Genomic DNA, 25,539 nt, shown 5'->3' with positions numbered 1-25,539 from the left:
CAGAAATTTATCGTAAAGCTGAAACTCTAGGAGTTTGATGCCGTCGAATATTATGGACGTATCGTAAGGGAAAAGCGAAGTTCGTGTTCTCTCGTTTTGTCGCACATATCAGCTTTGTCGAATATCATTTTTATTAGTGCATGTATATACATGTTCTATTTACACTACAGAATATAAGTCTTCGGAAAAAGCGGTATTATTCTCAAATATAGCAACTTCGAGTAAGATTTCAGATAGTAAAGTAGATTCTATTTTTCTCCTTTCTTATATATTATTAGCTACGTTCCCTTCGTTATCTCTTCTTTGCACCGATAATAGAAAGGTGAATACGCTTTTCACATCGTCAAGCCATAAAAAACTTGTAACTTAAAAATTTCATTAGTCACGAGAGTACCTAGTGATATTTATTCGCAAACAAGCGGAAAAATAATTGCAATGCCACTAGTAATCATAATTTATAGTTACATCGTGTATATGCATTTTACTTGTGATATAGTAATCAATATCACATTTAATATATAGTAAAAAATTTATTTAATTGCGCGACTGATTAATTCTGGCAAATTCTCTGTAAACACTGAAACTAATTTATTTGTGAGATTTAATCATTATATTCGTAATTGGTACCAGTCAAATTGCGTGAGACAATTTTTCGAAGTGGTTATCAATATTAAAAACTTATCAACATTAGAATCCGTATTCGAGATATTTCAAATAGATAAACTCGGAAACTCTAATCTTGGGTTTTTTTAGTTATAAGCTTTTTACGGCTTAACATCGCTTTTTCTTATTACATCGAGTAATAAACATCGAAGTATTGATGCCGATTGTTAACTACTATCTTTTGATCCTATCCATAAATACTGACTGGGGTATGACAGTTTTTGCGTCTTAATAAATAGAACAGATCGCTGTTGCCTTCGCAAAACTTCCTGTTTTTGTCTTCCATATAAAAAGGCTTGTGTGAAAGAAAGAAATATCTGAAAGAAAAATAAATATTCTGACATTTAAACCTCGATAAGCACCAAATCTCTTTCAGTTTTCGGCACTGTATCTACACAATGTTTGAAGAAACATTTTAAAATCCAAAGATTTACAAGAGGACGAGACCTTTATGAAGAAACGTCTGTCTTTTTTATATTTCGCATTAATTATACTGGAATGTTTTTTTATGCAGTGATATGAACCAAAAAGTCATATTGCTTTCTGTCTAAAGTTAATAATACATTGCATATTGCACTAGATTATATCGGTCCATCTATTATTTGAATCTTTCTTTTTTTTTCTTTTCAAGTGCAACTTTTTCAGATGATGCAAATGTCCAGGTAATATGCAACAACGTATCATTGTACAGTTCTCTTTTCTTTTGCAAGAATAGGAAATTCTGCGAAAATAACGACGATCTGATAATTATGAATCTAATGAAGTTTAAATGAAACAAATTTATTTAGAAAACAGTGTAAAAAAAAAATACTAAATACTAAGTTAAACAACGTAAAATCAAATTATGCTACGGCGAGAGTGACGCTCAAATCGTGCAAGTTTCGTATACTTATACATACATGTACCATTATATGATCAACCTTATATAATTAGTAACATTATTATTAACTATACATAACTGCTGTGGAAGAAACCAAATATCATTAGCATGCACGCATCGTCGTTACATTGCGGAAAACGTAACATTATTACGGTTAAAACGCAGAATCATAACGATGTAACACGTATCCGATGGCGCAGCTATATTATTCCCTACGATTCACGTTCGCTCAAGTCTTCTGCTAACATGTATGCAAATCATTTAAATTAATTCACCGAAACCAAGTAATCGGAACTGTGTAATCTCGCCGAAAACCGGAGATTCGTATGCAAAGCTACTGGTGAGTGGTTCACCTGAATGAAAATTCAGCGGTGGAGAACGCCATGGAATTGAACATTTCGAGAGACGCGAATAAATAAGTCGGACAAATATGCTCATCTTAAATGTATATATGTATCGTGTCCCGCTTATCTAATTAACATACTTATGCTTGATCATTCACGATCATTCATGGATTCGACTGGGAGGTCACTCTACATTGTGCTTCCAGGGCTCGGAGCTTCTCGAGCCTGTACATTGGATCCATCATGTCCTTCTCGTCAGCAACCACGGCCGAAGACTCGGTAGTTTCTGCATTATTTATTTTGCATATAATTGAATAATTAGAGACAATATTATTTTGTATGATTACATTACGTGCGAAATCGCCGGATTTCGAAAGTTCAAACGAAGTTTATGGATTTTTATCTTTATTTTTTTACATGCATTAAACTGAGAGCATATCGTTTTGGTAATATATAAATTGTTTTATATTCCGCAATATGCTTGCGGAAGGGCTAATTAATGGACTTAACTAGCGCTGCTTACCCATAGAATATTGATTATGCGACAAAATAGTCTGGTTTTTTCGCGCCTGATCGATCTCCCTCAGTCCCTGTTCTATGAAGTCTTGGAAGAATTGATGGGATTTGACCAGAAACGGTTGTACGTCCGCCTCCGGATATTGAACTTTGAAATCGTATAACTGCACTAGGCCCTACGAAAAACGAATAAAAGTATGCTTCAAACTGTAAAAACGTCAATAATTGTCAAATGTTAAGAGCTTAAGAAATGCGTATTAGCAATACGTTTTAAAGTGCAAAATAAGTAAAAAAGATGCACTAATAATTTTTGCAAATATTTAATAATTTCCAGAATCAGAATATTTTAATTTACGTTATATTAAAAAAAAACCACTTATTTGTGTATGTATACATACCTCTTGCATGTGCTCTTTTGATCCAATTTTCTTGAATATTTCTGCCAATTGCTGACGAGTTGACTTGGAAAAATGTTTTGGTGTCCTTCCCACATTATTTGATTTTGGCGTCACCTTTGCTGTGGCATTAATCTCATCTGGCTTAAGACTCTATTGAGATAAATGTCATTAATTAATTCCTGATTTATATAATTTGACATATCTACATGTAGTAATATTAATATCTAATATAAACGATGCAATTATTTCAATATTTAAAAAAGTTATGTATATAATTATACGAAACTAACCGCGATTAATCTGATTAAGTAAGCCTGTAATTCAGATTCATTCGTATTGTTTATTAGCGTCAAGTGATTAAGTATCGAACTGCCTTTCACTCTAGTCATACTGTGAAGAACTGTCTTGATTGTCCGCAGCGGAGTATCGGACTTTCGTTTCTTCCACCATGTAGTAGGATAATCCTAGAAAAATAAAATATATAAAACATATAATACATATAAATGTCATCGCACTGAAATATTAATTTAAGACATAGAACAGCGCAATTACAACGTTTACTGACCTATTAATAACTCATGTTAATTGCAAAATGTGCACAATAGTAATCTTTCTTATGCATTCTCATTTACTTGAATAAGATGAGAAATTGCATTACCTTAAGGAAACGATGCACTTCCAAGAGTATTGTATCGTAATCTAAATCAGCGGCCCAATTTGACATTGTTTTCACTATTTTCCATAAGCATTTCATCACCAACTCTTCGTATTTCGAGGGAACATTTGACTCAGCGCAGGAATGAAGCAGCTTGATTAATACACTGGAAACAAACGTAAATAAAATACAAATAAAAAATTAAAATAAACAATATCACATTATTGTTTCTCTTCTAAAGCGTACCATATAATGGTGGTATGATTAGAATTGTCAATAATTTTCACCATGATGTTATTGATCACTCTGTAATACGCTGAAGCCTGATGCAAATGCTCCAACTTGTTTTCGGCCAACAAACTTATCATCTGATCTACTAATTCCTTCAAATGTACAAAAGGAACATTCTTCCCGAGAAATCCACTGTCATAAAACTGGAAAAAAAATTGAAATTTTTTTATGCAAGTCTAATTTAAACCTTGTATTAAAATTTCTTATCACATGCTTTGTCAAAAATTAAATTTCAGTTCTTGTTTCTTTTTATGTATATTAAATCGTTTATTTAAATATGTAATCTATGAATTAATGACATGTTTCTCTCTAAATTGCACTCACCACAAGTATAACCAGAAATGTGTTTCTGAAGCCCCTGGACACATCCGCGTTTTCTTGACGTAACGGATACGTTTGCAATAGCTTTAATTGCATATTTATCGATCCGATAAATTTATCCTCCTTGGATTGCAAGGTAATCGCTTGATGAGATTTTAATAACTGTAATATAAAAAAATACTAATAGATATTTATACATGTATTACGTAGGAATACAGAAAAACTTTGCGATTTTTAAAAAGCTTATTTTTTTTATGTAACATTGATTTCTTCCATAGACCAGAAAAATGAAATAAATGCCTAGAAAGTGCTAATTTTAATTGCATTCCCGTGCCAAAGATATGATTTTGAGAAAATAATTACGATGTTCAAAAGCTATACGGAATATTTTTCAAAAATTTTAAATACTTTTAACACATTCGAACGTCAAGAGAAAAATACAAACGTTTTCTATTGCATTCATGGACTGTATCGCAGTGGGTAAATCCATACTGGCCATGGACAAGATGTTACGCTCAAGTGTGTCATCTTTGCTGCTAGCAGTAGATACAGGTGATACAACGGACGATGATTTCGATACTAATAATTTCGGTGGCGAAATCGGTATCATTCTGAAAAGTTTAACGGAAAATTATTAATTTGTATAATAAATCGCCTTAATAATAAACAATATTAAAGATCAAATAAAATAGTAAATTATTTAAATATAATTAATAATCTATGATTTCACCATTAGGCTCAACTTACTGTGTTTTGGGCGGGTTCAACACATTAGCTGGAGGTTCGTTCAAATCTGACAAGCTGGGTTCCACTAATATCGGATTGCGATATTTCACTGGAGCACTCAGTTCGAGCCTCTGCAGAAAATCCATGTCTAGTCCGAAGGGACCTGAAGGAACCTTTGCTTGCAACGATGTAGGAGAATTCCTAAAAAACAAAGACACAAACGCATTGCATATAGATATGTCGACGAAATCTTTGAAATTCAAAAGAATCACACATCACAAATTACTACATCAAATACACTACTACTTGGATACAATGTTGCTTAAAGATATCAAATAATTTAATTCATATATTGCACCAATATAAACAGTAAAAAATATGTTTTCTAATTTGCATTGAATAAAGTAACGTGAAACAGGAAAAAGTAGAAAATCCTCATTTATCAATTTATATTATCTAATATAATATACGTATCACTTTGATAGATTGGAAAAAACAAGTTGGAAAAACAATATGTGTTGTAAATAGATCATCATGCTGTAGAGTATTATTTGTTATTTTATAGCCATTTAAATCCCTGGAACCCTTTTGCATTTCCTGTTTCCGAAACGAACAGATGGAACCGTTCAAGATGTAGAAGAAAAAAAAAGAGAAAAAAAGTGAGAAATTAAAATACAGAAACTGAAACTGAAATTAACAGATATATAAGTGACAGTATTCGACAATAGACGAATTATTGTTAGCAGGATGCGCGACAAAATTCCGTGGCATTTCCCAGCACCAAGTTGTTAGAGCCCGCCGAAAAGACAGTCATGTAAATGATTAAAATGATTAAAAGCAACAAACGTTTTTAAACCATCTCGATCGGAAAGATGATTTTGCGTATTGGTTTCGCTGACAATTTCCTGGTCCGATTTTGAAGGAGATTCGGTTTTAACCACAGAAGACACTTGCTCGTCCTCATTATTGTCAGTAGTGCTCGTGGCACATGCCCTGTGAATATGTTAAAAGCGAAGCACGTGCGAACATGAGTGACTTGGGAGATAATATTCCACGAGAAAATATTGAAGAAAAAAATAAAAAAATATGATTAAACGATTCCTTTTTTTTTTTAACAATCAGCACGATAGCAGCTGCAATTTTGTAGCATTATGTATAAAAATGACTCACAGCTCTGGTACTGTCTCCATTGGCTCGGCAATCTCTTCCTGCTCGTCTTCGTAATCCGCCTCCATGTCATCCGTCGGCGGGCTAGAAGTTGCGACCGCAGGCGTGGAGAGTCTGGTAGCGGATGCGGATTTTGTGGGCCGATTCTTCGCTGCTCTCTTGATTCGTTCGTCTAACAGGGACCTATCTTTCTCCGATATCTATACGCAGAATAATTGATTGATGTTACCTCCCCTCTTAAGTTGTAGCTTAAATCAACTACATTCACCTGCATACCTGTCCGATAAGCTTGAATACACGTTCCCCTTGAAGGAAGTAGGCCTGAACGATGCAGTTTAGCGCGGCGTTACGAACGGAATTGTCGCGATCTGCGATCTGCTTCGCAACTTCCTTCAACGCCACGGACGGGTTGGGTTGACAAACAGAAACTCCGTAATTTTCAATTAGCGATCCTAATTGATCCAGGCATTCTGCAAGCGCCGACACGTTTGCTTAATTCAAGTAACACTTTCGTAATATTTTGCATGGAAATCGAGAATCGAATCGTCTACCTGTTCGTTGTCGAGCATTCTTCGACTTCAAACCCTCCATTACGTACGAGAATAATTTGCTCACGGGATATACCAAAGCCATTTGCTTGAATAAAGCTCGTACGCCATTACGCACAGCGTCCTTCGGGTCACCTATCTATTAATCAATATAGCAGATATAATAACATTATATGTAGAAAAAATGAATAAAGATAAGAAATAATACGAGATTAACGTACCTTGATAATGAGATAAGGTATAAACGACGCTGCTTCAGTTTCTAGCATGTGATACTGGTCTTCAATTAACATATTAAAGACCAATTGTAAGTAATCCAATCCTTTCAGAAGCACCGACGGATTAGTATCGAAAAATCGCAATGTCAACCATTTGAGAATGAGATCGAGATTAGAGACCAATGCTTTGTTATTTCCATGAAGATCCTGATAAAAGAAATATAAACAAGATTAAGAATCGACATTATTAAACATGTACATGTATTTTGCAAATGTTATTTTGCAATATAATATAAACATCTTTCAATTTTCAATTGACGCTTCTTAGAAGCCACAAATTTATGTAATTTGACATAAATGGCTTATTTTTACATAGTACAATCAAATTGACATTAGTAAAGTTTGTCATAAAGAAAAAATATTAGATATTCTCTATATAAAGATATTGAGATATTGAACAGAATACCGATATTCTCATATTTTGATACATATTTTGATTCATATGTACACTTACCTCAGTAAGTGCTTCGATAGCTTTCAGATGATATCGAAAATCAGAATGAAACATGTTTGCTCTCAAAGTTTTATTGACGTTTGCAGCAGTCATAAGATCTTTCAGAAGCTCGACGAACTCTTCTCTAGGCGTGGTGAAGTTCCATTTGAGCACCTTCAACTTTTGCTCATCGATCACACGCTGATGCTTGAGGTTGTTGACCACCAATAAAGGACTGGTGTCGACATCATCATCTTTCTTACGAGCGCTGCCCGGTTTTGATGACGCGCCCTTCTGAAACAACGTACGGTTAATGATATATCGTAAAAAAGAAAAAAAAACCGTCTTTATAAAAATACTTTAACAAAATCAAATTTTTTTAAAATTAGAGAGAGAGCTAACATTACTTCGCACAGGTTTGATTCGTTAGAATGTTTAGTATTATTACCGACTTAACCCCTTTTACTACTTTCGCGCCCTTCGCTCCCTTCTGGATATTGTCATCTGACAGTTCTTTCTTAGGTAGAGGCTTTATAGGTAAACTAGGACGAGCTTTGTCCAGTGCGGCAATCACTACTGTCCTCGATCCTGGCTGCAAAAATCACAATTTTCTTTACTATCGTCATAAGTGATAGTAATCGTTTTGTTGAACTGACAAATTTATTAAATTTTAATGTTATTACGAGTTATTGAAAGATCTACATATTTAGGAAATATTACGCAATTCGTATAAATACCTTCAGTTTTTCGGTTTGTCTAAGCATCGCTTCGTAAGAGAGATGAATCATGTAACCGAGAACAGCTTCCTGAGCATTCTTTCGTACGTCCGAGTTACGATCCTCTAGATTAGCATACAAACAGGGAAGGCACACGAAAAGCTCCTCTTTGGAAATCTGTTTCACCGGGATCGAGGGCAATTTCTGCGCCAACCAGTTCCATAGTTCGGATCGCAATGTCGGTGAGCCCGTCTTCAATGCATCGCCTATCATCTCGCCATCGAAGAATTCCTTATAGCCGCACTGATCTCCCCATGTATTGATACAGGAAATCGCGGCCGCTCTGATCCAATTTTTGCTGTCACCCAGACATGATAGAAATCCGGGAAACAGAACGCGAACGTGTTGCTTAACTGGTGGTCCAATAGCCGTCGCCAACGTCTCGCATATACCTAAAATACAATTTACATTATTAGTTAATAAAGAATTTTTTAATTATTGATTAAGAATAATCGTGCAAAGTTAACATTAATTACTGACCTAGGGCTGCTTGTGCAATCTTGCTGTTACTGTCCACTAGACGCAGAGCCAACCCCTGCGGCAAATCGCCGATGGTCGACTTGATGAATTTTGCTTCGCTGAGCATAGTGTTCACCTTCTGCAACGCTTCGTTACGCACTTTCCAGTTTTTATCGGCAAGTTCGGTCAGCAGTGCTTCGGTGATCTGGGCGCTGATGTCAACGTGCGGGATCAGTTCGTTGAGATCCTGTTCGCTGCCCGCTTTCTTCTCCGCTGAGTCATCCATGTCCTCCTCTTCATCCTCGGCGCTGATGGCGTTGGTCTTCTTGGACTTGGCGCCGCGAATAGGCGCCGGTGGAATTTCACCGTTGCGCTTCTCACACTCTTGCTCAATCTGTTGCCGCAACGCAAGCTTCTCGTTATCGAAAAACGCCAGCAGCGGTTTGCCCATGTAAAGATACAATGTGCCTAGCAAGGTTATTGCAGCAGTGCGCACGTTAGGATTCGGCACCGCCACTGCCTTTTTGATATTCTCCATAGACTTGATGTTGAGACCACAGCCTGAAAGATAATTGGATAAATTAATAAATTTTGATATTTTGCATACATATATATCTGTTTGTAAAGTGAATCACAAAATTGCAACATTACGAACCGAACTCCGAGAGTCCCCGGATCAGCCACAACAGTGTCTCCTGCTGTACTTTAGGGTTCTTCTGATTGAACGCGAATTCCACTACCTCGTTCGCTACATACTCGAAGCTCATAGCCTCGGCAATCGCCAGCAAAGTGTCGGCGGCGATCGAACTGTTCTTCGCGTCCGCCAGCTTTTCCGCGATGTCCTGAAGGCAGTGCTCAGCCACGGTGGCTGTGAAGGGATGATTTTCCGCCAGGTACTTTACAATCTCTACGCGTAGTTTCAACACCTGAAAGTAGAAATTAAATTAAGTGTTTCACTATAAAAGCACTTTTCAATTTTTTTTACAATTGAAATAACTGAAAATCAACTCTAAATTATAAATCAAATTTATTATCAATATCAAATAAATTATATATTGATCTTAATTATATCTTTCATATCAATCTTAATCCCATTCTTACCTGGAAATTTGTGTCCTTGAAGCCAGGCTTTTTCGCCAAAGTCCGTACAATCACCTGGGCCGACACCTCCGCCGAATCCATCGTCTTGACGGTATCTGACAATTGCGTGACCGCGGCCAGACGTGTTTTCCAATTACCGTCCACGAGACCGGTGATTATCTCGGCTGGCAAAAACTGCGCCGCCATCTCCTCAATCTCCTCTGGACTATAAGTCCTCTCCATCTGAGCTGCTTTCTTTGACGTCGCCAGATTCGTGAGCGACGAGGAACCACCAGCTTTCTTAGTCGCTGCCTTCTTTCCGGCTGCGGTGTTGGGTCTTCTCGCGGCACTCGATTTGCCACTCTTCAAATTCTCCTTACTCGCCTTGTTCGCTCGCTGCGATTCCACTTTAGCCGGAGCGGTGTTGGGTCGTTCCTGCTTCTTCGTACCACTCGTCACCTTGACGACTATCACTGCCTTATCCGCACATTCTTTGATCTTCGTCATCTTCAGATTGTCAATATCTGTCAAGAATGGCATCATCGCCTTCTCACCGATCAGCTTCATCGCCGTGCCGAGCGCTTCCGCTGAATTATCACGTACTGTCGGATCCGGTTCGTTAAGCGTCTTCAGCAACGCGCCGGTGTAAGATTTGAGAAGCTTCTTGTTGAGATTTGCAGGTGGTGTATGCGCAAAACATCGAGCTAAGTACGCGGCCGTCTCGGCCTTCACGGCCGGATTTTTGTTCTCCAAGGCGGCTAGAGTGTCCTCGAGAATGAGATCGATGCTTATGCTCTGGTAAATGGCATCGGCAGCCTCCCGCAATGCCTGCACCACTGATTGCTTCTTCTCGCGGAACTTCTCCAGAATGGTAGGTAAACAGGCGGTGGCATAAGGCTGAAATCGTTTCTTTAGACCCGCGGCCAGACCAGCCAGACACTTCCCCGCGAGCGTGACCACCAGCACATTAGTATCCTTTGAAATAATTTTTTTCAAGGCCCTTACCACGTCACCATAGTCGCCGTTCTCCAGTTTCGGATTCTTGACGAGCGTTTCCAGAGCTTCCAGCGCCTCCTTCCGCTCCTGCCACTTTTTCGCCTCAACTTTTTCATAAAAGTCCTTCGGCAGCTTTGACAGAATGTCTACAGGCGACAATAGATCATACGGATCTATATCCGGAATTGAGGCACCGTCCGCGTCTTCATTGTCGTCCTCGCCGTTATCGCTCGCCGCTGCTGAATCGCCATTGTTGCCCATATTCTTCGGCTTCTGCGAGCGTAAATAGCGCGTAGGCACCACCTTCTCATCAGCGAGATTGCTAAACTCTGCCTTAAGCTCCGCGATATGCACCTGTTTCAATGTGTTCAACTGCTGCTCCAGGCGATCGCCCACCCATCGATACATCTCCACCACCATAGCTTTGCCCTCCTCTCGCACTGTCTTGTCCCTGTCATCTAGAAAGCTTGCCATCTTCTTTATCAGTGGCTTCAAATTGATCACTTTAGATCCAAACTCCTTGAGCGCCAGCGTTAAGGTGGCAATGCACGCCGAAACGATTTTCGGATTCTTTGCCTCGGTGCCCTTCAGCAGCTCCTCCTGTACCGCCTCGTGCTTCTCGATCTCGATATACATCAGCGTGATTTGCACAGCCAGTTCCTTCGTCTTGGCTTTAGGCGCGGCGATGCATTTGGACACGATGCCGTTCATCACCTCGATGACTATCTTGCCGGCGATCGCGGCATTCTCCACGAAAGCCAGGGTCGCTTCCAGACCCTTCTCCTGCGCGGCCGCATTACTATCTACCACGAACTTCTTAATAAAGCCAATGTACTTGTTCCATTCTGGGGACTTTTCATCATCGATGCACTGGAACGTCTTCACGCACTCCTCATATCCATGTAAGCGTGCTCGCCAGGACTACGCAATATCGTACAGAAAATTAGTTACTTAAACCGATACATTGAACTTATTCTATAGCTATTAATTTCTTGTATGTACAATATCTACATTTGACTCTAAAATAAAAATGTATTCATATGTTTATATATCCAGTTTACAATATGCTCATTAAAGTAATTAGTGAAAAAAATATAACGACAAATGTAGGATGTGAAAAATACTACAAATATTTTGAATTTGGTTAGTACCTTGTGCGCACAGCGCTCCTCCAGGGGCAATTTCATATATTCGGTATCCTGTTCCATGATTGATTATTCTGAAAGAATGACTCATTTGGGATATCCCTTTTGTTTCGTTGGAAGTAACATGAAGCTAATGTAAAGGATCCATATGTTTTCTTATATCGACGAAGTATGACAATTCAAAATAAACACGCAAATGTACAATTCTGCAATAAGTGAAAGTTTGACACACGCCTAGCCAGAACGCACAGACAAATAGCACTGAATTAAACAATGAGATTTCAATTAAGGGTCCGTTTTCTATTACTGAATTGGCCGTGCTAGGTCAGAGTTTCTTTTTCCTTCCAATATAGAGTAAAAAAATCAACTCTGACCTAGCGCAGCCAGTTCAGCAACAAAACAGAGCATAAGAATCTCAAGTGACAAATTCAACACGGACTCCTCATGAACCCTTTTCAAAATAAAGCTGAAAATTGGAAGAAGGTAAGTGTAACGATAAATACACAAAGTCGATTTTCCTTCGGTCTAACACGAGAGATACTCTCGCGCGTTTATTTTACACGCTGGAGAAGCGACGGTTTGGAAAATACCTGTCGGCCGGCGAGTGTCGTCACTGGTGGAATAACCGAAAAAGGAATTCTCGGCGCCGAGTTTCGACACCGCGCTCCGGCGGACGGTGTCCCCCGTCGTCGCGCGCTTACCTCAGTAGCGGGTAGCGGGCTAGCGGCGGGGCAACGGCATAGAAGTCGACGAGCAGCGGAGGGCGGAGATAAAAACCAGCGGGCGAAAAAGCGCGCGACGTCGTCGCGACGAACGGCGCGCTGAAACGAGGAAGGCGTGACACCGAACGAGCGCAAGCGTGACCGCCGGACGACTGTCTCACGCGGCCATTAATCCGTCGCGTCGGATTTTCAAATGTACAATGCCCCGTGTAACTGTCAAAGGTGAACGCAAACAAAACGATGGTGGTGCGTGTATCTAGAGCGGCGAAACGGCTTCCCGGCGGTGAGCCGTTCGATGCGACGAGTTCGGCGTCGCGCCGACTGGTGGCGCGAGATACGACTACGACCTCGTAAAGGCCCGTCCACACACGATTCGCACACTTGGCCGGAAATGAACGTTCTTTTTAAAGAACTTCTGCAATCGGCGTCAATAAGCGTCAACTGAACTTAAGGCTTCGACATCTTAAACATCGTAAGGTCAGTCAAACGAGAGCGATAGGAATACGATCAGATTACGAATAAGGTATTGCTCGCCACTACTGTGGTACGTGACATGCACAATCCTTATTCGTATTCGGATCGTATTCTTCTTACGACTGAGCCGTTACGATTCTGTACTGACGAATTTGATCGGGTCATAATGCGTTTCAACTGAATTAGCTGTGTTCTGAGATTTCTGTAGTGCACGTCAGTGCACGTGCACTATAGGCAGCTAACTTCAGATGGAAGGGATGATGCTGTGTCACGTGTACTGTATACATACATGAAATCGTTCAAATTAATATTTGTATTTTTTATTTCGTGAAGACTTTTCAATTTCAAGTGCAATTGAAAATAAGGTTTGTGAGTCATCCAGACAATTTTAATTAAGTATCTGTAAACTCGGTAACACTAACCAAAAAATATAGATTTTTAATTTTTATCAAATCTTTCTTTTTACGCGAAAACATCAATCGAGTGTATTATTTCTATCACAATTGAAGAGGAGCGAGTTATATATATATATATATATATATATATATATATATATATGAAATAAACATTTATTCAGGGATCTTATTTTTAGATAAAGTAAAGATAATTCATAATTGATAACTTTTTAAATAACTTTGCAGCTCGATGTTGATCTCCCTCTCTCTCACTCTCTCACTCTTACAACAAGCAATAATATAATGAGCATGATGTGTGTCATAAAATATAAAATATGTTTATTTCAGTTGAATCGGAACAATCCGTAATCGAAGAACAACTTGCTGGGCAAGAGTAGTCGCTTCGGACGTATCTCTTCCTTCAAATTCCGATCTTTAGTATGACCGAGGCAGCCAACAATTGGACGGAACTTATGACCACCGCAGAAGCGACAGCTGTCGATATACAAATTATACGAAATAGATTAGCGGATCTGCAGCTTTCAGGCAGTCCTCAACCCGGTCAAGCGATATGTCGGTGCAAGGAACAATAAAGGAATAGCATCTATATCCTTCACTGATCTACGTTTCATTGGAGAGCTCAGGCACCATTAGTTCGTAAATTGTGAGAATTTTATTGTACGTAATTACTCGTTCGAAACTCACGTTCCAGTATGTGTGTTTGTCTATCTTCTCAGGATTAAAGTAGTATTCCCGAATCCCAATTTGCAAGCTATGCTCAATAAAAGAATGCACTGGATCGCATACATAAAGAAGGTGGAAGATAACGCGTACAAAATGGCCAACTCCTTCTCGGAATATTATACTCTGATGGAAAGGGACATCTATTACGAGATTAAAAAGTACATACGTAATTTCAATAACATCAAAATATTCATTAAAGCCAATGTTGTAGTCAATTTATTAAAATCAGTTTTGTAGTCCAATTTCCAAATATTTCGTTACTAATATCATTGCTTTTTTTAAATGAGAGAATATAATGAATTATTTTATCTTTATTTAACATTCGGTAAACAAGAATGAAATGATTTACTGTATTACACTGTGTCAATGTACACACTATCTGTGTATTTTTTGCTGGAAAATGCCCCATATATATATATATATATATATATATATATATATGTGTGTGTGTGTGTGTGTGTGTGTGTGTGTGTGTGTGTGTGTGTGTGTGTGTAGATATATATATGTTTATATGTGGGGCATTTTCATGGTTCAATTAATTTTTTTAAAAGTAATGAAGTCATATTTTTTTCTTTTTAAGTTAATCTGTACTTGAGTTCTAAGAGTGATTTTTCCATTATATGATTTTTTCGAATGACAGACGAAACCCGAAGAGAGCGGAACAGCAACACAAGAAGAGCTGCAATTCCCACAGCAGCAGCACATCCACCAACAGATTATTTTTGCAATATATAATAAATTAATTAAAATCTGCGATTTGGCGAGAGGAAATAGTCCAGTGTTTATGGTTGCTAGACGCGTACTTATCAGACACTTTGTACATAAAAAATATAATGAAAAATGTATTGCAAAATTTCTCGCCTGATCGTCGGAGGATACCTCTTGTTGCTCCTTTACATCTTACATGGTGTCAAGAAATCGCCCCTGTTGTCCTTCTATTTTACAAAAGATTATAAAACGCGTGACTAATTTTCTTATACATGGTGCTTTGCTTAAGAAATAAGATGTTAAAACTATAAATGAAAATGGTTAAATCATAGTTGCGTTAATATCGCGCACTGTTTATTCGCATCGCTATTATCGCATTCATTTTTTGTAACATATAGAGCTACTCAAATGTCACCACTTTGTATCTACAAAGTTCTGCCCGTGTGAACATCGTCCATAGATTCCTCCCAACCAATTCGGAACAAATAAAATTTTATCGATCGCCATTTTTTTCGCGTCTCTGGAATAAAATAATCGAACGTCGCAATCTGATTCCATTCCATTTATGTTACAATTATAGAATTTACATCGCTCACGATTTTTGCACAATCCACCTACGCTCAATGACACTTAAAAATTATTAAATTTATATTGTTCAATTTAAATTCAAGTCGATTAAGTACACGTCGCATGAAATTAATTCATTTGAATTATCCCCAGATGCAAAGTTTACGATTATTTCTCCTTTCGTTTCCCGGCACAACGCTGAAGATTATGTGTCGCACGTAATTTTGAATGCATTCGAATTAATACAAATCGAGCAGCAAACGATAGCCTACTGTACATTTCCTCGATTAAATTCGTTCGGAGAACAAAGTCGCGAGGAAGGAAAAGCCGTCGTCGAGAGAGAGAGAGAGAGAGAGAGAGAGAAATTCAAGGGCGTATAGCGATCACGAAAACATGGAAATGTCAGGAAATTTTCAGGCTCCTGGAAAAGTCATGGAAGTCTTGGAATTTTGTGACTTTTCTGGAATTTTGTTAAATCCTTAAAAAATGACATTTTCTGTTTTTTTTTTATCTACAGAAGTGTATAGCGGTCATGCAAATCTTCCAGGTTTCCATGACCGCTATACACTCTGATATTTAAAGAAACAAAAAAGAAAGAAGAAAAAAGAATTGTAAGAGAACTTTTGATACAAAAATAGAATGGATATAAAGTAAGTGAAGCTGATGTATCATTTTCTGTCTTTTTTTTATCTAAAGAAGTGTATAGCGGTCATGCAAATCTTCCAGGTTTCCATGACCGCTATACACTCTGGATTTGATGATGTTTCTGAGAAGTTAGATGAGATGTATTTTTTGAAAAGTTTATTTATCCCTAAGAGATATACAAAACAAACATTTCTTCTCGTGTAACTATCATAATTCCCCTAGTAGTATAACACAGGAAATTCATGTCATGATCCTTCTCGAGATATTCCGCTTATTCTTCCATCTTTTCCCCTTACTTCCTTTTCCCACCATTTTTTCCTGCCTCTTTATTCGTTCAATTGTACTTCCCCATCGACACGGATACACCGTGTCTCACACCATATCAGTTACAATCCGCGCTCACCTCTTTTCTTTTTCCCCCCTTTTATAACCAGCTATATATATGTTACAATTATACACATCTGCAAATCAGTATTAAAACATTACAATTTGATATTTTACAGTCGTTTATCATTAGTGTCTCTAAGTTCCTCTAAGAAAACAGGCTTCTTTTTTTCGCCACACGTTCTGCTCGACGTTATCAATCGTTTAAAATACGTATCTTTTTTTTTCGTTTTACGTTGACAATGCGAGACAAAATGTACTCTGGGGGAAGGGAGGAAAAGGGAAAGGGTGGCGGGAGAGGGACAAAGAGAGATTTTTTAAAACATATTTGAGAAAAAGTAACGATAAGTTTTTCCGTTTCGGGCCGAATGTGTATCGAGGATGCGAGTGTGTCAGTCGGTACCAATCATAAGAAAGCCTCTAAGAATTTATGTAGTAGATACACACGAGCGTAAATGCACATATAAATATATAATACAGAGCGCGAACGTGTTGCTTAACTGGTGGTCCAATAGTCGTCGCCAATATTTCGCATATACCTTAAATACATTAAATGATTAATTAATAAAGGATTTCTTAATTATTGATTATAAGAATAATGGTGTAAAGTAAACATTAATTACTGACCTAGAGCTGCTAGTGCAATCTTGCTATTACTGGCTACGAGACGGGTGATTATCTCGGCTGGCAAATACTGCGCCACCATCACCTCAATCTCATTTAGACTATAGTTCTTCTCCATCTGAACTGCTTTCTTTGATGTCGCCAAATTCGTGAGCGACGAATAATCGCCAGCTTTCTTAGTCGCTGCCTTCTTTCCGGCTGCGGTGTTGAGTCTTCTCGCGGCACTCGGCTTGCCACTCTTCGAATTCTCCTTGCTCGCCTTGTTCGCTCGCTGCGATTCCACTTTAACCGGAGCGGTGTTGGGTCGTTCCTGCTCCTTCGTACCACTCGTCACCTTGACGACTATTACTGCCTTATCCGCGCATTCTTTGATCTTCGTCATCTTCAGATTGTCAATATCTGTCAAGAATGGCATCATCGACTTCTCACCGATCAGCTTCATCGCCGTGCCGAGCGCTTCCGCTGAATTATCACGTACTGTCGGATCCGGGTCGTTAAGCGTCTTCATCAACGCGCCGGTGTAAGATTTGAGCAGCTTCTTGTTGAGATCCGCAGGTGGTGTATGCGCAAAACATCGAGCTAAGTACGCGGCCGTCTCGGCCTTCACGGCTGGGTTTTTGTTCTCCAAGGCGGCTAGAGTGTCCTCGAGAATGAGATCGATGCTTAAGTTCTGGTAAATGGCATCGGCAGCCTCCCGCAATGCCTGCACCACTGATTGCTTCTTCTCGCGGAACTTTTCCAGGATGATAGGTAAACAGACATAGGCAGAAAGCTGAAATCGTTTCTTCAGACCCGCCGCCAGGTAAGCCAGACACTTCCCCGCGAGCGTGACCACCAGCACATTGGTGTCCTTCGAGATAATTTTTTTCAAGACCCTTACCACGTCACCGTAGTCGCCGTTCTCCAGTTTCGGATTCTTGACGAGCGTTTCCAGGGCTTCCAGTGCCTCCTTCCGCTCCTGCCACTTTTTCGCCTCAACTTTTTCATAAAAGTCCTTCGGCAGCTTTGACAGAATGTCTACAGGCGACAATAGATCATACGGATCTATATCCGGGATTGAAGCACCGTCCGCGTCTTCATTGTCGTCCTCGCCGTTATCGCTCGCCGCTGCTGAATCGCCATTGTTGCCCATATTCTTCGGCTTCTGCGAGCGTAAATAGCGCGTAGGCACCACCTTCTCATCAGCGAGATTGCTAAACTCTGCCTTAAGCTCCGTGATATGCACCGGTTTCAATGTGTTCAACTGCTGCATCAGGCGATCGCCCACCCATCGATACATCTCCACCACCATAGCTTTGCCCTGCTCTCGCACTGTCTTGTCCCTGTCTTCTAGAAAGCTTGCCATCTTCTTCATCAGTGGCTTCAAATTGATCACTTTAGGTCCAAACTTCTTGAGCGCCAGCGTCAAGGTGGCGATACACGCCGAAACGATTTTCGGATTCTTTGCCTCGGTGCCCTTCAACAGCTCCTCCTGCACCGCCTCGTGCTTCTCGATCTCGATATACATCAGCGTAATTTGCACAGCCAGTTCCTTCGTCTTGGCTTTAGGCGCGGCGATGCATTTGGACACGATGCCGTTCATCACCTCGATGACTATCTTGCCGGCGATCGCAGCTTTCTTCGCGAAAGCCAGGGTCGCTTCCAGACCCTTCTCCTGCGCGGCCGCATTACAATCTGCCATGAACTTCTTGATGAAGCCAATGTACTTGTTCCACTCTGGGGACTTCTCGTCATCGATGCACTGGAACGTCTTCACGCACTCCTCATATCCATGTAAGCGTGCTCGCCAGGACTACGCAATATCGTATATAGTTACTTATACCGATACATTGAACTTATTCTAAAGGTATTAATTTCTTGTATGTACAGTATCTACATTTGACACTAAAATAAAAATTTATTCGTATGTTTATATATCCAGATTAAAATATTGTAGATTGTTCAATCACGATTAAGTTTACAATATGTTCATTGAATTAATTAGTAAAAAAATTATAACTTGACAAATGTAGGATGTGAAAAATGCTACAAATATTTTGAATGTGGTCAGTACCTTGTGCGCACAGCGCTCCTCCAGGGGCAATTTCATATATTCAGTATCCTGTTCCATGATTGATTATTCTAAAAGAATGACTTATTTGAAATATCCCTTTCTCGTCTCGTTCAAAGTAACATCAAGCTAATGTAAAGGATCCATATGTTTTCTCATATCGACGAAGCATGACAATTCAAAATAAACACGCAAATGTACAATTCTGCAATAAGTGAAAGTTTAACACACGCCTAGCTAGAGCGCACAGATAAATAGCACTGAATTAAACAATCATATTTCAATTAAGGGTCCGTTTTCTATTACTGAATTGGCCGTGCTAGGTCAGAGTTTCTTTTCCCTTCCAATATACAGTTAATACAGTAAAAAAGATAAATTCTGACCTAGCGCAGTCAGTTCAGCGACAGGATTTACGAACGAAATACATTTAGAAAAATTAAAACTAATCAAATTTAGTAATTTCTGTCGGCTAGCTTCATAGAGTTATGAAGCATAAAAAGGCGGCAGCGTATCAATTTTAAATAATTAAAATTATAAGCATAAAAAAGCGGCATCGTATCATTTTTAAATAATTAAAATTCTTTAAGAAATAGAACAGTTTCTTACAATTTTCTTACAAGATAATAGTGTTTTCTTTGCATTTAAAATATTACAAGCACATATTTTTTTTTTTTTTTTTAAGTAAAATTAGATTTCAATGTATATCATTATTAAATAATTAAATATTTTAAAGAAAAAAGTTTCTTTAAATTCTTTAAATAAAATATGGAAATATTTCTTTCTAAATCTGAGATTTCGTGAGCACGTGCTCTCTGTGTTTATTTATCACCACGTGAGCACCAAAGAAGGAACGAGAAAAATTGCAAAAATTACTCATCGCTGCACTTACGTTTAACTTTTCTAAGTAACTAATATTTTTTTTAGAATAATGTATATTTTTTTATCATTAAATATATTTTAAAATATATCAATTTATGTAGTAGCGATTAAGTCAAACATATATATATATATATATGAATATAGCGAATAAAGAAAATTATCGAAACTTTGACGGAAGCTGAATTAAAAATTAATCGAAAAAACTAATCGATTTTTATACTCACCAATTGTTTATGCGAAGCAGGTTTGATTTTTTTTTTGTATAAAATAAAAAAATCAAGAAAGAGAGAACATGCGGGAACACGTGATGACCACACACTTCCACAGACTTCTATATAACGTACCAGACTGCCAGACTGCGGGGTGCTGCGAACTGCGAACCTGCGAGCAGTGCGAGCACGGGGTATCATAAGATTGAAAGAGTGAACCTGTGAACTTAAGGAGGGGGTGAATGGGAGTGAACCACTGGAGGTCGATTCTGTATTTTGAGACGAGGTGAAAATTACAAAAGTGAACAGATTTACTAGATTTCGACAAATGAAATTGTAGATTCTCTAGTGAATTTCCTCACTTTTGTAATTTTCACCTCGTCCCAAGATACAGAATCGATTCCCTGGTGGACTGGAGACCACGTGGGGACTTGTGCCCGTTCTAGGATGATCCTACTCGCGGCTCATCCGACTACGGTCGTCCGTCCACACTGCACATTTTTAACCCTTTTAAGTTGTTTTAGGTTGGTAAAGAGCAGTTTCCACAGCAGCAGCAGATCCAACAACAGCAAGCCCATCAACAGATTATTTTTGCAATAAATAATAAACTAATTAATTAAAATCTGCGATTTGGCGAGAGGAAATAGCCCAGTGCTTATGGTTGCTAGACGTACTTATCAGACACTTTGTACATGAAAAATATAATGAAAAATGTATTGCAAAATTTCTCGCCTGATCGTAGGAGGATACCTCTTGTTGCTCCTTTACATCCTTGTATGGCGTCAAGAAATCGCCCCTGTTGTCCTTCTATTTTACAGAAGATTATAAAACGCGTGACTAATTTTCTCATACATGTAGCTTTGCTTAAAAAATAACATGTTAAAACTATAAATAAAAATGGTCAAATCATAGTTGCGTTAATATTGTGCACTGTTTATATTCGCATCGCTATTATCGCATTCATCTTTTGTAATATATAAAGCTACTCAAATGTCACCACTTTGTATCTACAAAGTTTTGCCCGTGTGAACATCGTCTATAGATTCCTCCCCACCAATTCGGAACAAATATAATTTGATCGATCGCCATTTTTTTCGCATCTCTGGAATAAAATAATCGAACGTCGCAATCTGATTCCATTCCATTCATGTTACAATTATAGAATTTAGATCGCTCACGATTTTTGTACAATCCACCTGCGCTCAATGAGACGCTTAAAAATTATTAAATTTATATTGTTCGATTTGAATTCAAGTCGATTAAGTACACATCGTATGAAATTAATTCACTTGAATTATCCCCAGATGCAAAGTTTACGAGAATTTTTCTCCTTTCGTTCCCCGACACAACGTTGAAGATTATGTGTCGCACGTAATTTCAAATACATTCGAATTAATACAAATCGAGCAGCAAACGATAGCCTACTGTACATTTCCCCGATTAAATTCGTTCGGAGAACGAAGTCGCGAGGAAGGAGAGCCGTCGTCGAGAGAGAGAAAAATTCCAAGGCGTATAGCGGTCATGAAAACATGAAAATGTCAGGAAATTTACGGGCTCCTGGAAAAGTCATGGAAGTCTTGGGATTTTGTAACTTTTCTGGAATTTTGTTAAATCCTTAAAAAATGACATTTTCTGTCCTTTTTTTATCTACAGAAGTGTATAGCGGTCATGCAAATCCTCCAGGTTTCCATGACCGCTATACACTCTGATATTTAAAGGGACAAAAAAAGAAAAAAGAAAAAAGAATTGTAAGAGAACTTTTGATACAAAAATAGAATGGATATAAAGTAAGTGAAGCTGATGTCTTTTTTTTATCTAAAGAAGTGTATAGCGGTCATGCAAATCTTCCATGACCGCTATACACTCTGGATTCGATGATGTTTTTGAGAAGTTAGATGAGATGTATTTTTTGAAAAGTTTATTTATCCCTAAGAGATATACAAAACAAACATTTCTTCTCGTGTAACTATCATAATTCCCCTAGTAGTATAACACAGGAAATTCATGTCATGATCCTTCTCGAGATATTCCGCTTCTTCCATCTTTTTCCCTTACTTCCTTTTCCCATCATTTTTTCCTGCCTCTTTATTCGTTCAATTGTACTTCCCCATCGACACGGATACACCGTGTCTCACACCATATCAGTTACAATCCGCGCTCACCTCTTTTCTTTTTCCCCCCTTTTATAACCAGCTACATGTTACAATTATACACATCTGCAAATCAGTATTAAAACATTACAATTTGATATTTTACAGTCGTTTGTCATCCGCGTCTCTAACTTCCTCTAAGAAAACAGATTCCTTTTTTTCGCCACACGTTCTGCTCGTCGTCATCAATCGTTAGAAATCCGAATTTTTTTTATCGTTTTTTTTTCGTTTTACGTCGACAATGCGAGACAATGTCCTCTGGGGGAGGGGAGGGAAAGAGATGGGGTTGCGGGAGAGGGACAAAGAGAGATTTTTTTAAACGTATTTGAAAAAAAGTAACGATAAGTTTTTCCGTTTCCAGCCGAATGTGTATCGATCTCGGATGCGAGTGTGTCAGTCGGTCCCAATTATAAGAAAGCCTCTAAGAATTTATATTATAGTAGATACACACGAGCGTAAATGTACATATATAAATATATAATACAGAGCGCGAACGTGTTGCTTAACTGTGGTGGTGGTCCAAGACGACTATCACTGCCTTATCCGCGCATTCTTTGATCTTCGTCATCTTCAGATTGTCAATATCTGTCAAGAATGGCATCATCGCCTTCTCACCGATCAGCTTCATCGCCGTGCCGAGCGCTTCTGCTGAATTATCACGTACTGTCGAATCCGGCTCGTTAAACGTCTTCAGCAACGCGCCGGTGTAAGATTTGAGCAACTTCTTGTTGAGATTTGCAGGTGGTGTATGCGCAAAACATCGAGCTAAGTACGCGGCCGTCTCGGCCTTCACGGCCGGGTTTTTGTTCCCCAAGGCGGCTAGAGTGTCCTCGAGAATGAGATCAATGCTTAAGCTCTGGTAAATGGCATCGGCAGCCTCCCGCAATGCCTGCACCACTGATTGCTTCTTCTCGCGGAACTTCTCCAGGATGATAGGTAAACAGACATAGGCAGAAAGCTGAAATCGTTTCTTCAGACCCGCCGCCAGGTAAGCCAGACACTTCCCCGCGAGCGTGACCACCAGCACATTGGTGTCCTTCGAGATAATTTTTTTCAAGACCCTTACCACGTCACCGTAGTCGCCGTTCTCCAGTTTCGGATTCTTGACAAGCGTTTCCAGGGCTTCCAGCGCCTCCTTCCGCTCCTCCCACTTCTTCGCCTTAACTTTTTCATAAAAGTCCTTCGGCAGCTTTGACAGAATGTCTACAGGCGACAATAGATCATACGGATCTATATCCGGGAATTCTGAATCGCCATTGTTGACCATATTCTTCGGATTCTGCGAGCGTAAATAGCGCGTAGGCACCACCTCCTCATCGGCGAGATTGCTAAACTCTGCCTCAAGCTCCGTGATATGCACCGGTTTCAATGTGTTCAACTGCTGCATCAGGCGATCGCCCACCCATCGATACATCTCCACTACCATAGCTTTGCCCTTCTCTCGCACTGTCTTGTTCCTGTCTTCTAGAAAGCTTGCTATCTTCTTTATCAGTGGCTCCAAATTGATCACTTCAGATCCAAACTCCTTGAGCGCCAGCGTCAAAGTGGCGATGCACGCCGAAACAATTTTCGGATTCTTTGCCTTGGTGCCTTTTAGCAGCTTCTGCTGCACTCGATCGTGCTTCTCGATCTCGATATACATCAGCGTGATTTGCACAGCCAGTTCCTTCGTCTTGGCATTAGGCGCGGCGATGCATTTGGACACGATGCCGTTCATCACCTCGTTGACTATCTTGCCGGCGATCGCGGCATTCTCCACGAAAGCCAGGGTCGCTTCCAGACCCTTCTCCTGCGCGGCTGCATTTCTATCTACCACAAACTTCTTGATGAAGCCAATGTACTTGTTCCACTCTGGAGACTTCTCGTCATCGATGCACTGGAACGTCTTCACGCACTTCTCATATCCATGTAAGCGTCCTCGCTAGGACTACGCAATATCGTACAGAAAATTAGTTACTTAAACCGATAGATTGAACTTATTCTAAAGGTATTAATTTCTTGTATGTACAGTATCTACATTTGACACTAGAATAAAAATTTATTCATATGGTTTATATATCCAGATTAAAATATTGTAGATTGTTCAATTACGATTAAGTTTACAATACCTGTATGTTCATTGAAGTAATTAGTGAAAAAATTATAACTTGGCAAATGTAGGATGTGAAAAATACTACAAATATTTTGAACGTGGTCAGTACCGGGTCCGCACAGCTCCTCGCCAAATACAATCTGGTCAATATCATATATTCGGTATCCTGTTCCATGATTGATTATTCTAAAAGAATGACTTATTTGAAATATCCCTTTCTCGTCTCGTTGGAAGTTACATCAAGCTAATGTAAAAGATCCATATGTTTTCTCATATCGACGTATGACAATTCAAAATAAACACGCAAATGTACAATTCTGCAATAAGTGAAAGTTTGACACACGCCAGAGCGCACAGACAAATAGCACTGATATAAACAAACAGATTCCAATTAAGGGTCCGTCTTCTATTACTGAATTGGCCGTGCTAGGTCAGAGTTTCTTTTCCCTTCCAATATACAGTTAATACAGTAAAAAAGATAAACTTTGACCTAGCGCAGTCAGTTCAGCGACAGGATTTACAAACGAAATACACTTGATTTACAAACGAAATACACTTAGAAAATTTAAAACTAATCAAATTTAGGCCGGTATTCATAGTTATTTAAGACCGTCTTAAGTTCAATCTTAAGATGTCATAAACCAATCACAGAGCCGTATTAGCGTCTTAAGACATTACTTAAGACGATCTTGAAGACTATGAATACCAGCTTTAGTAATTTCTGTCGGCTAGCTTCGTAGAGTTATGAAAAGCATATACGCTAGCTGCGTACCTCAGGGAGCGACGAAAAGACCCAAAAGTTGTAGAATTGTGCCGCCCAGATAGCGCTTTCGTCGCCCTCCCTGCGGTACGCAGCTAGCGTATAAAGGCGGCAGCGTATCATTTTTAAATAATCAAAATTCTTTAAGAAATAGAACAGTTTCTTACAATTTTCTTACAAAATAAAGAAAGTTTTCTTTGCATTTAAAATATTACAAGCACATGTTCTTTTTTTTCCAAAGTAAAATTAGATTTTAATGTATATCATTATTAATTAAATATTTTAAAGAAAAAAGTTCCTTTAAATAATTTAAATAAAATATGGAAATATTTCTTTCTAAATCTGAGATATCGTGAGCACGTGCTCTCTGTGTTTATTTATCACCACGTGAGTACCAAAGAAGGAACGAGAAAAATTGCAAAAATTACTCATCGTTGTACTTACGTTTAACTTTTCTAAG

At 38.8% G+C, this 25,539-nt stretch overlaps 2 protein-coding genes across 4 annotated transcripts; both read right to left on the bottom strand.

Annotated features, from left to right (window-relative positions):
• Positions 1-108: 108 nt before the first annotated feature.
• LOC139818768 (protein mini spindles-like) lies at positions 109-12,778 on the bottom strand. Of its 3 annotated transcripts, none has more exons than XM_071787655.1 (21): positions 12,267-12,778; positions 11,683-11,750; positions 9,557-11,452; positions 9,111-9,381; positions 8,477-9,016; positions 7,958-8,388; positions 7,669-7,812; positions 7,242-7,514; positions 6,731-6,934; positions 6,513-6,648; positions 6,238-6,431; positions 5,965-6,161; positions 4,816-4,995; positions 4,514-4,679; positions 4,072-4,230; positions 3,703-3,890; positions 3,460-3,622; positions 3,092-3,265; positions 2,802-2,951; positions 2,411-2,579; positions 109-2,173 (listed from the first exon to the last, which is right to left on the bottom strand). In XM_071787655.1, exons 2-21 carry the CDS (start codon positions 11,737-11,739, stop codon positions 2,052-2,054), a joined length of 5,814 nt encoding a protein of 1,937 aa, XP_071643756.1. In that variant the 5' UTR covers positions 11,740-11,750; positions 12,267-12,778; the 3' UTR covers positions 109-2,051. The 3 variants fall into 3 exon arrangements, with proteins under 3 accessions (XP_071643756.1, XP_071643759.1, XP_071643758.1); XM_071787658.1 differs by having other exon boundaries at positions 7,242-7,511; XM_071787657.1 differs by having other exon boundaries at positions 12,378-12,778.
• A 3,294-nt stretch (positions 12,779-16,072) lies between these two features.
• LOC139819187 (protein mini spindles-like) lies at positions 16,073-24,494 on the bottom strand. The gene is made up of 5 exons (XM_071788384.1): positions 24,429-24,494; positions 22,733-24,148; positions 18,993-19,052; positions 16,943-18,731; positions 16,073-16,854 (listed from the first exon to the last, which is right to left on the bottom strand). The coding sequence occupies exons 1-5, from the start codon at positions 24,492-24,494 to the stop codon at positions 16,736-16,738; spliced, it is 3,450 nt and encodes a 1,149-aa protein (XP_071644485.1). The 3' UTR covers positions 16,073-16,735.
• Positions 24,495-25,539: the final 1,045 nt, after the last annotated feature.

Source organism: Temnothorax longispinosus, chromosome 9 (assembly GCF_030848805.1).
Source record: "Temnothorax longispinosus isolate EJ_2023e chromosome 9, Tlon_JGU_v1, whole genome shotgun sequence".
Lineage (NCBI taxonomy): Eukaryota > Metazoa > Arthropoda > Insecta > Hymenoptera > Formicidae > Temnothorax > Temnothorax longispinosus.
This window is presented reverse-complemented; position numbering and strand designations above follow the sequence as displayed.

Coding starts and splice junctions, on each gene's coding strand:
- LOC139819187 (XM_071788384.1), bottom strand. CDS start 24,494: ATGGAACAGGATACCGAATATATGATATTGACCAGATTGTATTTGGCG. Junction 24,149..24,428: donor CGAGGAGCTGTGCGGACCCG/GTACTGACCACG, acceptor GCGTAGTCCTAG/CGAGGACGCTTACATGGATA. Junction 19,053..22,732: donor TCTTGGACCACCACCACAGT/TAAGCAACACGT, acceptor TTAGAATAATCA/ATCATGGAACAGGATACTGA.
- LOC139818768 (XM_071787655.1), bottom strand. CDS start 11,739: ATGGAACAGGATACCGAATATATGAAATTGCCCCTGGAGGAGCGCTGT. Junction 6,935..7,241: donor CTATCGAAGCACTTACTGAG/GTAAGTGTACAT, acceptor TTCTTTTATCAG/GATCTTCATGGAAATAACAA. Junction 4,680..4,815: donor TTGAACCCGCCCAAAACACA/GTAAGTTGAGCC, acceptor TAAACTTTTCAG/AATGATACCGATTTCGCCAC.